Consider the following 17280-nt stretch of genomic DNA (forward strand, 5'->3'; position numbering starts at 1 on the left):
CCTCTCCTCCCTCCCCCCTCTTTACTTCTACCTCCCTTCACTCTGTCTGAAAGTCAATAGAAAAAAATATCCTGGCGTGAGGATTTTTTTAAAAAAAATTAACTTTTCAGTGCATATATTTACAAGATTTAAGATTAGGCAGAGTGAAAATCTGTCTGACACAGCAGAATGGCAATTTTCCACTTTCCCTGAAAGGCCATAAAAAGAATGATCCAAACCACTAAAAATATTTACTGCAAATACGCCCCAACTCCAATGACTTAACTGATAACTCTGACATTGTTTTTAAGACTAAGCTGAAATAAAAATAAATACATTGAATATTATAGAATGTAAACAAAACGTTTTCTTTCCGAATATTCTATCAGGACTGGGTGTTCTCACAGAAGGTAATGCAAATCTTATCTATACAGATATATCATTTTTTTATTTTAAATTATGACTGTATAATGTCCCCAGTGTCAGTCATTCTATGATGGTAAATGAAAGCACCATTTCAATCAGTTTCATAAAAGTCTAAATACCCACGAACAAATCACACACAGTCAAAACAAAAATGTAATAAAAATATTTAGTTAAAAGACACATAACTCCCATTTATAGATTTAAAAATACAAATAAAATTTTATCAATTTGATATTCAGCCTTTAACTGGCTCAATACATAGCCCTGATTTATTTCCTAAAATCGTATAGCATCTTTTGAAAAAATGAAATGCAATTTTATACCTTATACCTTCATTAGTAATGTTAATAGAAGTAAATATTTAAGCCATATACTTGTCCCTGGATCTCTCAAAAAAAAACTGAAAAGTCTTAGCATAAGTTTAAATGTTTAATATTTATAAATTTAAAAAATTTTATACATGCTGAATGGTAGCAATGCTAACACTTTGTGACGATTAAACCACACACTCACTGCATGGAGACTCTTTGTTCAAAGAGCCGAATCGCAACACCAATATTTGCAATCTGTCATAATTTTATGTGGTAGATGACACACCATGAAGCCTAGGCTCAGAACACTCTTGAGGTCAGGTCCGTGTTAGATACATAGTACAGGTGCAGTATTTAATTTCAGGCTAATAAAGTTAGCTAATAGTACATACCTGACAGCTCCTAACAGCTGAGACCTAAGCGTATAGACTGAAAAGGAGAAAACCTCTCCACTGCTAGGAAGGCCTAGGAATAGGTGAAGAGCAAACCCCAGGAGGTGAGGCAGACAAACACGTGTGCATGTAGCTCAGTCTTCAGACTTAGATAGGGAGCTAAAGGTCAGAAACAGATCTTTCCACCAGTCCCCTAGAGCAGAATGGATGCTCATTATTAACTTTGTGTCTTTACCTGAACCAAATATATGCTTTGGCTAAATATGTCATGAGTCTCCATTATAATCGATCAGAACTACGTAAATTAAACTGTTTAAAGTTCAACTTGAATCACAGCACTTCATATCAATTTGAGCTCAGAAAATAAACCTAATTTAGACTTTTTTATTTTAGAAAATCAGTGTTTTCAGAACATAGTTATTACCAAGTCAGAGGATATCCACTTATATTTTAGAATAATTTAAAACATTATATCCTCAAATCAGCTCTGTTGTTTTTTTGAAGAATTTACAGGAAGTTATATTAAAAACTCATATCCAAATCAATTCTTTATTCTCTAGTTAAGAAAAAAACCCTAAGAAGTATTGAGGTTCCTGCTGCCTAAATAGTTAATATTTCATTCAGGAACCAACAACAACTATCCATCAGAGACAGCTAACTTAGTAAGGTCTAATGACAACCACTTCTAAAGACAGAGGTGGCAAACAGAAACAAGTAAAACTGTAATAGAAAAAATAGTATTTTAAGGGTTCAATTGACATGGTCTACTAGGATACTCAGACTTGAAATCAACAGCTAGTTCCCTTCAATACATAAGGGGTTCATACAAGTATTAACAGAAATGGGAAATGTAACATTACAAATACAGACTGGTTATTTTTTTGTAAAAGAGAAAGGCCAATCAAAGATAGTAAGGAGAGCCCTGTCTGGTATGGCTCGGTGGTCAAAGCATCAACCTGAACCCTGAAGGGTCTCAGTTGGATTCAGGGTCAAGGGCATGTGCCTGGGCTGCAGGTTCAATCCCCACCACGGTAGGAGCACATGTGGGAGGCAACAAATCAGTGTGTCTCTCTCACATCGATGTTTCTTTCCCCCGGCTCCCACTCTTCCACTCTCTAAAAAAGCAATGGAAAAAAATATCCTTCGGTGAAGATTAACAGCAACAAAAAGGAAAGTAAGGAGTGTTACTAGGGGAAGGTATCACAGAGATGCTCAGCTTTGAAATGAAAATTGTGAAAGAGTAGTAACCATCTCATTTTAACAGAATAATGTAATAATGGCTTACAAAGAAGTAAGACTAAGTTCTTAAAATTAGTTTGAAAAAGATTGCAAAGGTGTGTTGTTGTTGTTTTTACATAAAATGTCACACTTTCTACCAGACAAAACTCAATGCAGTGTTGTTAACCTGCCATTGTCTTCCAACAGATTGAGAGACAGCAAGTAATAAAGACCAAAATAACTGTGAAGAGGACACTGAAGTACTGTTCCAGAAAAACCATAAAACAAACAAACAAGCAAGCAAGCAATCCTTGCAACAGGGCTACAAGAGTATAGTGACAAGTGCTGTTACATGAATACCAATTGTGAAAGTACAAGTCCATAGAGATTGTGCCCTGGGAAACAAACTGGCCCAGGAAAATAAAATCAAATAAAGAATGAACTGAAAACTAGACATTAAAGGTTACTATATATGACCAGAAATTTCAGATCAGACAAAATTCTAAATAAATATTTGACAATGTCCCTTTAACATATATAAAAAAGGGAGCACAAATAATGTTCGTATTGGACAACAGTCAGTTTTAATAATAAAAATTAATTTACTAAAATTAAGTCAGTGTTCTTGTCCCCCACAGGGCAAAGAGCATTAAAACAAAACCTCCAAAAATGAAAAGTCAATAAGCATAGCTACAGACAAAACTGGACAAAATAAAAAGAATACTCAAACTAAAATACGTATATATAAACATCTGAAAAAGAATTGGTACATTTACACAATAGAATACTACGTAGCCATAAAGAAGGCTTAAAAAAAGAAGAAAATGTGACCTTTTGAGACAACATGGATGGATCTGGAGGTTAATATGCTAAGTGAAATACGCTGGTCAGAGAAAGACAAGTACCATATGATATCACTTATATGTGGAACCCAATGAACAAAATAAACTGAAACACAAAATAGAACCAGAGACATAGATATATGGAATAGACTGACAGCTCTCAGAGGGAAGGGAGAATGGGAGGACTGGATGAAAGAAGGTAAAGGGATTAGCCAAAAAACATATATGCATAACCCATTAACATAGACAACGGTGTGATAACCAGAGGAAAGGGGGCACAGTTGCTGGGTAGAGGTGTGCAAAGGAGGGGGTTGAATGGGGACATCTGTAATAGTGACAACAATAAAAATAAAGTTAAAAAAAGGCAATGACCCAAATTAAGCAAATACCAATCAGAAAAACACATACACAAACACCAGAAAAGTGTCCAGCTATTGCAGTTAAGTGGCATCCCCATTACCTAAAAAATGGTGTTGTCTCTTTTTTCCTGTTTGCCACTAATCACATTCTGGTGATATCTTAAGGCTTATTTGGTCCAATCCCAAGTACATATTGTTTTCCTTAAAAGTCGTCTAATTACACTGCAATATTATTGACAGTATCTAGGATAATTAAGCACATACATTTCCATCTAGATAATAGTTATTAAATACAGATGCCTTTTTATTTCCCAAGGCATCCCTTTTCTACTCACCTTTATTTTTTTCATCTTTATTTTTAAAAACTTGATTATAGTTTTGTCAAAGCCAGTGGACCTATCTAGTCAGTTGCCTGTCCCAGTACCCTCTGGCAAAGGGACTACACTCATCACACACAGACAGGCAAGGCTTACAACCACTGAGCAGGTGTGTGGAGCTGGGAGACCACACATCAAGAACAATGGAAAACAGTGGTTCCTGGTGCAGATGACTTCATGTTCATTAAGGGGAAATAAAGAAGAAATCTAAAAATGAACACATGGTTCAAGGTAGTTTAAAAAACACAATATGCATATTTTATAAACAGTGACATAATTTTTTCCTAGTTTTAACATGTTTTGCTTCCCCTCTGCTGTTACTAGATGGTGACAACTAAGAGAAATGGTCCTTGAAGTTCTGGCTCAAGGCTCTGTATTGGTGCATGCCTCAGGTAGCATGCCAAGCTGGATATAATTTAGATGCTCCTGTTTTGGTAACTGTAACTGTTAATAGCAGCTACACAGTTTCACAAAGCATCACTGTGAAGGAGCATGTGCTCCATGCAATCCCACCACATTCCATGGACAGTTTAGCATAGAGGTGTCAAGAGTATAGCAAGACACTCACCCTTTGAAGCAATGTCCCTGTGCCCTGTGACTAGGACAAAGCAGTGGGCAGTTTCATATGCCTGTGGTTTCCATAATTTAAGGGAAGTATGGCAGCAATACAAAATTTTCTCTTAAATTTACAAGATTCCTATGAAATGAGAAAATACCCATTCCAGCATAATTATTTCTCCTAATGCCCCAATGTCTAAACTCTGCAGGAATCAGTCACTCCCATCCTCCGAATACTATAGCATTGGATATAAAGCTGGACAGAAACATACTCGAAGAGTTAGACCACATATGGATGAGCCTTTGTTTCACTCACAAACCCACATGAATACACCACCAAAAGGGCACCAAGTTCAGAGTAGCTAACATCCTAACCAACTCTGAAGCATCAAAACTGCATTTCTTACTAAAACAGGTCTGTTGGATTTTTTTGTCCTTTTTCTCTTAAAATTAAGGCAATGGAATGGCTACAGTTCCTAAAGTTCATTTTATGGAACAAAAATATACATGCATTTTCCTCCTTAAGTTCAGGTGTCAGAGTGTGACTAGAGGCCCATACTCCACAAAACCTGCTCACCGGCCCGTTACAGGCCAGTGAACACCGGCAGTGCCTTGCCCCTCCTGCCAGACTCAAACTGAATCACAGGGAAAAAAGCACCACAGGACAAAACCTATTCAGAATTTTCGCATTGATTCAAAACTTTTGGGGTGACAGAGGGGAGGAGTTTATTAAAATGAAAAAACCCAGAGCCCACAAACAGAAATTCTGACAATGATGGCCTTCAGTTGGGTCCAGTTCCTCAGTGCTGCAGATGGTCCACGGACAACGTTTGAGAAACATCACCGAACATAGCCACCTAATATTTCACAACGAAAATTTTAAACTTTGGCTAGTCACCTAACGTTTGACAAAGAGGGAAAAGGCACTGAACACGATTTCATGGTGCCCTTATCTGTTTGCACATATATGATATTTCCTTTTGAAAATGTTAAATCACCATTCAAAACCTACAGAATACTTATGACCAACTGTGGTAACACCTAATAGCAGACGCTGATTTGAGGCTGAGTTCTCCTGTCTCAACTGCATTCGTTACATGTCAAGCTCTCCAAAATCCCAATGGCCAAGAAACTGAAGGACAAAACGAGACTCAAGTCAACTTTTAGCAATTCAGTGCACTTTGCAGAAAGGATCTAAATTAAGCATAGAGTTTTGTTCTTTATTTTACACAAAGAAGACCACCAACATTTGCCATAAATTCTTCCAAACTCTTTAGAAAAGCCATCTTTTGTTTCCGATCCAGCGTAGGAGGGGTGCTGCTTGCAGTGAGCTTGTTGAAGGCATCTGCTAATCTCTGGTAAATAACTGGGTCTTGTTGACTTGACAGCAATGTTTCAACCAATTCAGAGTACTCGGCCTATTGAAGAGATAAAGTGCATATAAAAACACAACTTCCTCAATCACCAGACAAGTAGGTCATATCAGTTACTGGATGGTGGGATTCTAAGGGGCAGGGTCTGCCAGCTCTTCTTCAGTTAGCACATAATCTAGGTTCCATCCCAGCCTTTGCCATTGGTAATTCACCTACTATAACTAATCCAGGCTGTCTGGCTCCAGAAGCAATGTATTACCAATTTCGTTGTGTTGCCTCTTTGTGTTTTCAAAGCACATTATTCATGTTTGTTTTGCATTTTATATATAACCTAAGTCTGCAACCTTTGGACATTTTCCGAGAGGTTTCTACAGACACTACGTCCACGCAGTTCTGCAGAGAGCGGGTCACACAAATGCAGGTGAGAGGTGGCAGAGTGGGTGAAGGGTATTTTGGTCCTTTCTCAAAGTGGAAGTAGAAAATCTGAATGACTATGCACATGCAGCTCAAACCAGCATTGTGGCTCAGCGGCTCCGGAAAAAAGGACAGGAGGAGCTTAACAAATACAGGGATATGATGTGTGTATCTTTTATATTGTTAGTGCCCTTCATAACATAGCCTTATACCAGCGGTTCTCAACCTGTGGGTCGCGACCCCTTTGGGGGGTCGAACGACCCTTTCACAGGGGTCACATAAGACCATCGGAAAACACATATATAATTACATATTGTTTAGGTGATTAATCACTATGCTTTAATTATGTTCAATTTGTAACAATGAAAATACATCCTGCATATCAGATATTTACATTACGATTCATAACAGTAGCAAAATTAGTTATGAAGTAGCAACAAAAATAATTTTATGGTTGGGGGTCACCACAACATGAGGAACTGTATATTAAAGGGTCATGGTATTAGGAAGGTTGAGAGCCACTGCCTTACACAGAGGTATGGGTGAGGCATTAAAGGAAATGAAAGCAGGGCAGCTTTCTAAAATAAACTCTCTCTTTTTAAAATCCTCACCTGGGGATATATTTTCAGAGAGGAAGGGAGAAAAAAAGAGAGAGAAAAACATCAATGTGAGAGATAAACATCGACTGGTTGCCTCCTTTCTGCGACCCGACCAGGGATCGAACCCAAAACTTGGGTATATGCCCTGACCACGAATTAAACCCGCAACCTTTCTGGTGTACCAGATGATGCTCCAATCAACTGAGCCACCCGGCCAGTGCAATAAGCTTTCTTGAAGAAAGCTGGTCTGCCACTATTTTTCATTAGCTTCCTGGCATGTCATGATGGACCAAAATGGTAAAACCATGTTAGTTACCATTGGAAAAGAAGAGCAGGGGACAGCACCCTACCACACCCAGGCATGGCGCCAGAATGGCTGCCTTCACTGCCCCCTCCAAAGGACAGGCCTGTTCACAGGGGAACAAGAATAAACTCAAACCATGTCCCTGCTAATGTGTACTGGCTGTGTCACTGAGCCAAAACAGTAGGACATCATCCTCACCAATCCCAAGCTCCTGTTCTCTGTTCTACATGTATGAATATGTTTCTGTTTTGCTTTTTAAATATATTTTATTGATTTTTTACAGAGAGGAAGGGAGAGGGATAGAGAGTTAGAAACATCGGTCAGCTGCCTCCTGCACACCCCCTACTGGGAATGTGCCCGCAACCAAGGTACATGCCCTTGACCAGAACCGAACACGGGACCCTTCAGTCCGCAGGCCGACGCTCTATCCACTGAGCCAAACTGGTTAGGGCTGTATGAATATGTTTTTAAAAAGGCAACCAGAGCCCTAGCCAGTTTGGCTCAGTGGATAGTGTTGGCCCTCGAACTGAAGGTTTGATTCCGGTCAAGGGCACCTACCTCAGTTGCAGGCTTGATACCTGGCCCCAATCGGGGCGCATGCAGGAGGCAACAGATCGATGAGTCTCTCTCACATCAATGTGTCTCTTTCTCACTCCCCTTACCTTCCAATCTCTAAATCAATGGAAAAATATTCTCAGGTGAAGATTAACAACAGCAAAAAAAGGCAACCAGAATATAATGACTGATGTATTTTCCTAGTAAGAACAGGAAACCAAATGTCAGAAAGGCCCATTACTGGGATGGGCATCATTTCAGGAAGTGAACTTCTAAACACCTGCACAAACAGTACAGAAGCCTGCCTAAAGGCGGCCTTCAAGTACTTTGACAATCGCTTTGAAATCCTATCTTTCTAAAAGAGAAAATAAATGAAGCCCCGAGGGTCAGTCATAGCAGATGCTATGGCCTCTACACTTTTTTAAAAAAAGATTTTTTATTGATTTTAGAGAGGAAGGGAGAGGGAGAGAGAAGTATCGATGTGAAAGCGAAATATCACCCATGTTCCCTGACCGGGAATTGAACCAGCAACTTTTCAGTGCATGGGACAATGCTCAACCAACTGAGCCACACCAGCCAGGGTGGCCTCTACACTTTTTGAAAAAGTCTTAGTGACCTGCTGGTTTGGGTCAGCGGTTGAATATTGACCTATGAACCAGAAAGTCACAGTTCGATTCCCGGTCAGGGCACATGCCCAGATTGTGGACTCAGCCCCCAGGGTACAGCATGCAGGAGGCAGCCGATCAATGATTCTCTCTCGTCATGGATGTTTCTATCTCTCCCTCCCTCTCCCTTCCTCTCTGAAACCAATAAAAATATATTTATTTTTAAAGATATTTAATGCAAATGGGAAGGGGGGAAAAGCCCAGTAGCAATATTTATATCTGATCTCTCTCATCACTTGGTCATGCTAGGACATGTGTGAGGAATGGGGGGGATAGGTTTTGGGAAACTGATTCTTCACATACACTTGATGGGCATGTACAACAGGGAAGGGAGATGGGTGAGCCAGCATAACTTTTCTCTTCTGTTATATTGGCCCCACATCAGTGACTGCTTCAGTCTTTAAAGTCTCAAAGAAGAAGGAAGGGAGGGCAAGGGAGGTGAAGGTAAGGGAAGAACATTTTCCATATTGTAGTATGGAATAAATACTGCTGTTGCCCGGCTCTCTGAAGGCAGTCTCTTTCTGGGTGCCCCGTCTCATTCATCTTGTTTTTATTTTACAAAACTGAGTTCCTCAAGGACAGAAGCACATATCCATTATCCTCTCATATCTGATTCCTGGTTCCTAGCAATTGTGTAAGGATAAGCTTTAGGGCAAAGGACGGGTCACAACAGTGCAGAAGGGATAATAAATGCTTATTAACTGACAAACAGCTTGTCCAGTTAAAAAAAGCCAGAGCTAATGAGGTTAAGAAACAGGACTACACTGCAACAGAACTGCAGATCTGAGTCAGAGATCCCCTAAGATCTGGAGGGTTAACACCCACCGTGGATCTGAATTATCTCCTTCTAACAGACCAGTGCCCCAAGGAGCTACGGCCCGTACCTGGTGCAGGCACACCAACGTGTAGAACGCCTCACCGGCTGCTGTCGTCATCTCAGTGTTGTGCTTCTGCAGAACCAGCATATCAAAAACCAGCTGAAAGTGCACAAGGAAACCGCTAAATAAAGACACACAACACAAAAATCACATAGTCCTCCAGCTCCTCCCTGCTCCAAAAAAAGAGGGTGGTATGTGTTCATTAAATATATTTGAAAATTAAAGAAAATGTTGTTTTTAAAAGTCCAAGAATAAGATATGGATGTGACTACCTGTGGTATAATAATTAAATTATCCAACTACCATTATATTTACATCAATTTTTAAGAATACAAAGTAGAAGTGGAGAGTTACACGTCCAGAAAGTGGATCTCCAGAAAACACAGTGAATAGAAAGTGACTATTAAAGAAGGTAAGCATTTCCTGATTTGGAAGATTTATGTGTACTGACAGTCCTTATCAAAGCAGATGACCTCACAACCTGCTATCCAAGCACCTTACCTTCAGAAAGTGCCGTGTCGCTAGAAACAGTGGTGAGTCTGTATCTTGAGCTTTTGCACACTGTTCAGCCAATGGTGTCAGGGCCTCCAGGCACAGCTGGCAAACCTCCGAGCTCATTCTGATCATGAAGGTCAAAGAGCAAATACAAAGAGACAAACTTGATATATTCAAGACCAAAAATTACAGCTATTATCACATGGAGTGCATTTCTAGAAATGAATGCAGGTAAGCTATAGCTCGAACAATGTGCCTTTACTGAGCTAAGTGGAAAAAGACTCCCAAGGTTTTCAGGTGATCCACACGTGTTTGGGGTCTGCAACTGGAGACTTCCAGCATGTTTCTGATTAGGAGGCACACATTGATAAAAGCCTTGCTATTTTCTACCATTGGGTAACTAAGATCAGACACCCAGCAACAGTATGTGAAATTATTTGGGAAGCCGGGGCCAAATGTCCCTGGAATCTGTGAAAGGAGAAAAAGAATGTGATAAACTAACAACAAAATAAACACAGAATTAGGGCAGTTATAGAGATTGTGGCTCTTTAAAGAAATAAAACTGAAATACAAAATAAAAAGTTTTAAAACTTCAGGTAAAATCTTTTCCCCACGTGATAAGTGGTAACAATGCCTATTTAAAGGATACGAAGTCATTCCCAGTTCTAGAGAGCACATAAGACTTTTAAAAAGGTCTTCAGGAAGCTGTGGTATTTTTTCAGGAAAAATCTCACAAATAAATGTAATTAATTTGTAGTATTGATTACAAAGTGTTGGAAACTGAAAAAGAAAATATAAATATTTAGATGTTTAATGTTATCTAATTTTACTTTCTTTAATACAAAACAATAACAATAACAGGCAAGCTTGTAAGTATAATGATTTTTAAAATTGATTTTAGAACAAGAAAAGAAGGGAGAGGGAGGAGGGAAAAAGGGAGAGAGACAAACATTGACTTTTTATTCCACTTATTTATGCATTCACTGGTTGATTCTTCTATGTGCCCTGACCGGGACTGAACCCGAAACCTTGGCATATCGAGACTACTCTCTAACCAACCTGGCTAGTGCATAATGATTTTTTAAAAAACACATACAAGATGCCTGGTTGGTGTGGCTCAGTGGTTGAACATTGACCTATAAACCAGGAGATCATGGTTTGATTGCCGGTCAGGGCACATGCTCGGGTTGCAGGCTCAGTACTCAATGGGGGGCAGCCAATCAATGATTCTCTCTCATCATTGATGTTTCTAACTCTCTCCCTCTTTCTTCCTCTCTGAAATCAGGTAAAACATATTTTTAAAAAGAGAGAGAGAGAGAGAGAGAGAGAGAGAGAAATAGGACGCAATGGTCTGGAAATCTATGGCCTCATTCTGACACTCATACTCTTCCCTCCCCACTTCTCGCCCCCACTGTCTGTGCACATGTACACAGGCAAACACATCTCCCTCTTCCTCTCCATTCATGTCCTTGTCCTCAGCTTCAGACTCCTATGACATCTCATGAAAAGAGGGGTAAGAAAGGCAGCCTCATTACCATCACACCCAATACTGAGTGGTAAAAGCAAGGTACCGCACAGTCCAAAGGTACAAAATTAAAAACTGTATGAGTCTTGGTTTCTTACCATCCTATTTCTTCATGGAGGGACTTATAAATTCCTTCCACTGTTTAATCCCTCAACCTGAGAATAATGTTCAACAAGTACCAGAAGAATGTGTACACCTGAACATCTAACATAACTTTAATTGCTTAATGACAAATGATGAGGGAATCAAAACTGCTAACATTAGAATGCAGTTTCTAAAAGCCCCATTTTTTCTGTAGTAACCTATTTTGAATGCAGGACTCTGGGGCAGGAGTGAGGGCCTGTGTTCTGAGCTATAAACATGAGTGTTAATGACACTAACAGTAACTCAAATGTTTTATTTCCATGTGTACTTATCAGACAAACAGGTATTCATATCCTTTAGTTAAATCAGAGGCACATTCTTGTCTAAAATATCTTGCAACTTAGAGCACACACATTTTAATGTTAACATTCACTTTCTTTTCTTCAATTACCTTCAAAAGATCTTGTGACATCAAGGGCAGAATTAGGTTGACTCCATATAAAACAACATCCGCTGCTGACACAGACCTGCTTGCTGCTTGCCCCGGCTCATGTCCCCTAAACACTTCATCTATAAACAGAAACCATGCAGTCTTACAGCCATAACATCAACAAATTTGCAAAGTTGGATACATTCTACCCTTGAGAAAGAAAAACAGATTTGAATCCTAAGCCACAATAAATCTTTATTTTTTTTTTTTTGCAAAAGCAAAGAGTCATTTATTTCAAACCTAGGTTTGGCTCCCCTGCCCCCCCTTACTGGCACAGCAGCAGGTGGCAGACAGAGAGAAAACTCTGTGTGGAGAGAGGTTTTATAGGGGGTTGGGGTAAGGGGAGGAGAAAGGACTGTGGGCCCTGCCGATTGGCCAGGCGCGAGTCGGTGTCTCATTACACAGGATGTGGTCATAGTGATGGCGTGCACTTCCCTTGACTATCATTGGCCAGTCCAGAGAAATCCTGGGCGTGGCCAGCAGCGATAAGCCACAATAAATCTTACTGGATAACAGGACACCTGGTAAGCTTGCCTGGGTCACCCTTCTGTATTTCACTGTTTAGGGTCTCAGAGTACTCTATATAGATGGTATTCTGCGTTTACATCAAATACTACTCTTCAATAATAAAAGAAAACTGCCAGGCCAGCATGGCTCAGTGGTTGAATGTCGACCTATGAACCAGGAGGTCAAAGTTTGATTCCCGATCAGGGCACACGCTCGGTTGCGGGCTCAATCCCCAGTGTGGGGCGTGCAGGAGGCAGCCAATCAATGATTCTCTCTCATCATTGATGTTTCTATCTCTCTTTTCCTCTCCCTTCCTCTTTGAAATCAATAAAAAGTATGTATTTTTTTAAAAGGCAGGCTATAAAATTATACGACTGCAAAGAAAATTGTACAAAAGAAGCAAATGGTAAATTACCAGTTTACTCTGGATTATGTCAAAGTATGGGTGATTTTTCTGCCTCTGTACTTTAAAATTTTTCTATTAAGAGCATACTACTTTAGAACAAGGTGGGAAAAGATAAAATGGGGTAAATAAAAAATTCTACTTCAAAACCGCCTAATTCTGAACTTCTCCATAGGGGTCTCAGTTCCATTTGGAAGAATCCCATCTTCCAAAGCAAGGTATACAAACCTGAGGCCTGTCTGGGCAGTGAGGCTGTTCTGGCACTGCCCGCAGGCTTCCCTAACAAAACAGGCTCTCTTCGTGGAGGCTGTGACCTGGTGCTTGATGGGCACAGCTCTCCAGCCACGAGCTCTGCTAAGGATTCAAAAATGGAGAACAAAGCTACATTGCCAGTTATGCATTTACTAGGCCATCCAACATGTTAATTTCATTTCATAATACTTAAAATATTTTGTTTTTATCTCACCTATTAGCTTTATATAAAAAATAATGACTTAAAAATATTATCTTCCTTTTTACCATCTATTTAGATAGTTAATGCTGTTTATCATTTTTCTATTTTAACTGTCTTCATTTTTCTATCATCTGAACTTCAATCCTATTTGCCCTTATTTTATTCTTTCCCCCTTATTTTGTACTTTCAATCCTGAGCATTTTAACCTCAATTTCTTTTCTTAATGTTTAATTATAACTTGAATGTTTTTGCTTTTTTATTTTGAAAACTTCCTCTCTCCTGTTTAACTGTAGTGTTTGCTCTCTCATATGTTGTAAAACAGCAAGATGAAGTGCAACTTCTATCATAAACCTGGGAGACTGCAGCGGCTTTTCCCTCTAATGCAGTGGTTCTCAACCTTGGCTGCACATTAGAATCACCTGGGAATGTTTTTTAAAATCCTGATTTCTGGGCCTCATTCTCCAGAAATTGTTTCTTTGTTACTAATGTTATGGCCTCACCCCATAACAAAGAATCAGAATTTGCAGAAGATGAGGCCCAGAAATCAGGATTTTAAAAAGAATCCCAGGTGATTCTAATGTGCAGCCAAGGTTGAGAACCACTGCTCTAAATGCTCTTAACAGCTCTCCCTCCCTTCAGTATCAGCTCTGATTTTTAAGTCAAATTTCTCAGGGTCCTGAGCTCTGACAGGGTGCTTACATCCTGGAAAGTCTACAGAAAAGTTACCAAGAGCCCATCAATCAACAGATACAGTGTGTGAAACTGCAGGTTGGTATAAAACTAACTTTTCAAGGAAAAGGCTCAGTCACTAATTCAGGATATAAAGGCTCACAACCTGGAAAAGGTTGAGAACTCCTGAATTAAAGACTGACCTAAAGAAATCAGAAAGCATGGGAATAACACTCGTGTGAGAGTTGGGCCTGGCAGCTGGCAGAGTGGCCATTTCAGCTTTGGTATAGGAAGGAAACACTGAGGGGATATGGGACAGGGCCTTAAAAACGGTTTCACTTGGGGGCTCATGAATACACAGACTCCAAAAAGAATTGTTGTCCAGTGAATAAGGAAACAGAGAAAGAACAAGCTCAAGTATGGGGCATAATAAGGAAAGTGGAAAGTTACAGCACCCAGCTCAAAAAGAGAATCTTATAAGGAAGAAGTAATAAATATCCACAACAATAAATATCTGCAGAACTTCAAAGGAGATGCTCAACAGGATTTGTTTTTCTCTTAAAAAGCAAGATCTCTTTTGTGTTAAGGGAAAATGAGCCGTGAGGTAGGAGGGAGGTAAGAGAATACTCTACAAACACATAAGGTTTCAATTACTGGTGAAGTTCTCACCTATAATAACTCCTGGCTACCAGGCACCAAGCTCAGGACCAAAGACTTCTGAGCTCATCCGTGAACACTCTACACTCTACACTCTAAAGCACACCCACTCAAAAGTTAAGAAAGTTAGTGGAAGGATGACTGACTTCCCCAGGGTTCTGCTGTCCGTGAGCCACTAAGTTACTCTCCCAAGGGTGGTCTGTGAGCTCTAGAGGTCAGCATTTCGCACCCCAAAACGGATTCCCAAGCCTCACTCTGGAAGGCTTTCCAGGGCAGCCTCCTCAGGACCTGGAGGGACCAGTCACTAAAGCATAACTCTGAAGTCTGGTGCCAGGATGTGATCTAGTCCTGCAATTTACTGCTCCATATCCGTGGGCAAGTGTTTCCTGCACCTGTTTCTCATCTATAAAATGAGTGTAACAGTGGTACCTACTTCACACCATTTTGATAGGAATAATACCTGGCATTTGGTAAGAACCTAACAGGTGAAAGATTTTACTATTCTTCTTTACAAGAGGAAAGCCAAGCAGGGAAGACCAGGGGTTCCACTCTCACTTTAGTGACCAGAGAAGACATTTTCATCTATTCTGTAAACTGAACTTCCTCATAAGATTTTACTTAACGAAAATATCCCTTAACAACAACAACAACAAAAACAATAATAACAAAGTTCACACCCTACCTGTATCACTGAAGTCTATGAACTCTTTTGACAGAAGGTTTGTAAGAAGTTCCATAATAAGAAGTAGGTCCTGATATTGTTCCTCCTCAGCTGTGACATCCACTCTTTGCCGGCCCAAATTATTCTTAGAATATACTTGCAACAAAGTGAGGCAGGCTTCATATAAGTTCATCGCTTTGGACTGTAAGAAAGCATGCAGAAATTAGGCTACCAAAAAAAATATAAATATTACATTTAAAAATATAATCTAATACATTTACTCTAAATCCCAATGATCTCAAATGCTTGTTTTAAACTATATTAAAACATTAATAAAAATGAAAAATTACACACTAATTAGTCATGCGTAAAATATTAGCAGTTTTCCAGCAATAAAATACAATATCCATTTTTTTTATTCACTTGACTAGAGATGGTAAGACTTTGGCAACAGAACTACTTTATTGCTGCTATTCAACTTCTTCATTGAGTTTAAGATTTAAAACTGTATAACTTGCAAAAACAGAGTACCAAACAGTGGTCTTAAACATGAGAATGGCATTGTCATGCCCTCTCAATAATGTAACTGTAATTACATTTTTAATATTTTAAATATAACCTCACTTTCAAGTAGGTTCCTTTGATCTAATATAAAAAAAAAATACAAGCCAGGAGTCCATATTAAATGATTTAGATAAGATTTAAGCTAATTTGCTGCTAACAAGTATAAATATATGTTGAAGGCTGTTTTTAAAGAGCTTTCTAAATAATTTAATGGAACAAAAATACATCTTTGCTTAATAAATACAAAATAATTTAGTATGTCTAAACACTTATCAGATTTACAAAACAGATTATACAAACTGCCATTAAAATTTTTAGGCCTGCCCTGCCAGTGTGGCTCAGTGGTTGAGCATTGACCTATGAACCAGGTCACAGTTTGATTCCTGGTCAGGGCACATTCCCGGGTTGTGGGCTCGATCCCCAGTGGGTGGTGTGCAGGAGGCAGCTGCTCATTGATTCTCTTTCATAGTTGATGTTTCTATCTCTTTCTCCCTCTCCCTTCCTCTCCGAAATCAATAAAAAAAAGGAAGAAAACCCTTAAAAAATATGTTTAGGCCTTAGTGTTCTACCATAGAGAAATTGGTCAAAGTTCTCTACCATAATTCATTTGTTTTATCAAATATTCCTCATTTGAATGATTTGATCTAATAGCATATTAGCCCAAAGAAATTACTGATTATTAACATGTGCTTAGGGCAAGAATTTATATTCATTCAACATGCCTTACTCTGAATTCTAATTTCTTTTAAAAACATTTCAGATAATATGCATTAACTTTGAAGGCAAGTACCTATTATTTTGTTATAGCTTTAAGAAGTTTTAATCCTGAAGGGATAAACTTTGAAAGCACTCACCTCTCCAAGATAACATATCTGTTTATGTGCAACTTCAACAAAAACTTCTATTATGAGATTGACAGTCTCGGGGGTATTTTTGTAAACTTCCATCAATCCAATGCAATTGGTAAGGAAGTCCATTAAGAAATTAAAAAGGATCGCGACGTTGTCAATCTGGGTAGCCTCAGCAATGCCACATAGGGCCTCTAGCGTGGCAGTGATTTCCTGCTTGACCTCCTCTTGCTGGCACATCTGCTGAAAGTTTTCCTGATTTATCACCCTTAAGAATCGCTGCTGCAATGGCTGAAGAACCTATAAAAACAAAGCATGGATTTTCTAAAAGGCTAATTCACATACATTATTTTTTTCTTCATCTTTATTTCCTCAACTAAGAAAAACAGTCACTTTCCAAAACATTTTTAACTGCTGGAGGTAGAAAAAGCACAGAAAACAAAGAATTCTGAACCACACGTTATATTCCCCATTTTGAGGGTCATCAAAACTTCTGTATGAAGTAGACATTACCTCACACCTGTTAGAATAGCTGTTATCAAAATGACAAGAGATAAATACAGAAGGTCCTTGGGTTACGTCGGAGATCCGTTCCTATGACACATTGTAACTCGATTTTCACCGTAAGTCGGAACCCACCTACGTCACGCACATGGAGCACATAGAGCACATA

General features: G+C 39.2%; 1 protein-coding gene across 2 annotated transcripts in view; it reads right to left on the reverse strand.

Moving 5' to 3' along the window:
- Positions 1-3649: 3649 nt before the first annotated feature.
- The window catches only part of XPO4 (exportin 4), a 104164-nt gene continuing 90533 nt past the window's right edge, over positions 3650-17280 (reverse strand). For both annotated transcript variants that reach the window (XM_015569150.1, XM_015569149.1), the window contains exons 16-22: positions 16614-16907; positions 15217-15397; positions 11806-11924; positions 10395-10525; positions 9752-9869; positions 9257-9349; positions 3650-5880 (exon numbers count right to left, since the gene is read on the reverse strand). In XM_015569150.1, the coding sequence (XP_015424636.1) occupies positions 5683-5880; positions 9257-9349; positions 9752-9869; positions 10395-10525; positions 11806-11924; positions 15217-15397; positions 16614-16907 (1134 nt within the window). In that variant the 3' untranslated portion in view covers positions 3650-5682. The remainder of the gene's footprint in view (positions 5881-9256; positions 9350-9751; positions 9870-10394; positions 10526-11805; positions 11925-15216; positions 15398-16613; positions 16908-17280) is intronic.

The sequence above is a fragment of the Myotis davidii genome, unplaced genomic scaffold (genome assembly GCF_000327345.1).
Source record: "Myotis davidii unplaced genomic scaffold, ASM32734v1 scaffold805, whole genome shotgun sequence".
NCBI lineage: Eukaryota > Metazoa > Chordata > Mammalia > Chiroptera > Vespertilionidae > Myotis > Myotis davidii.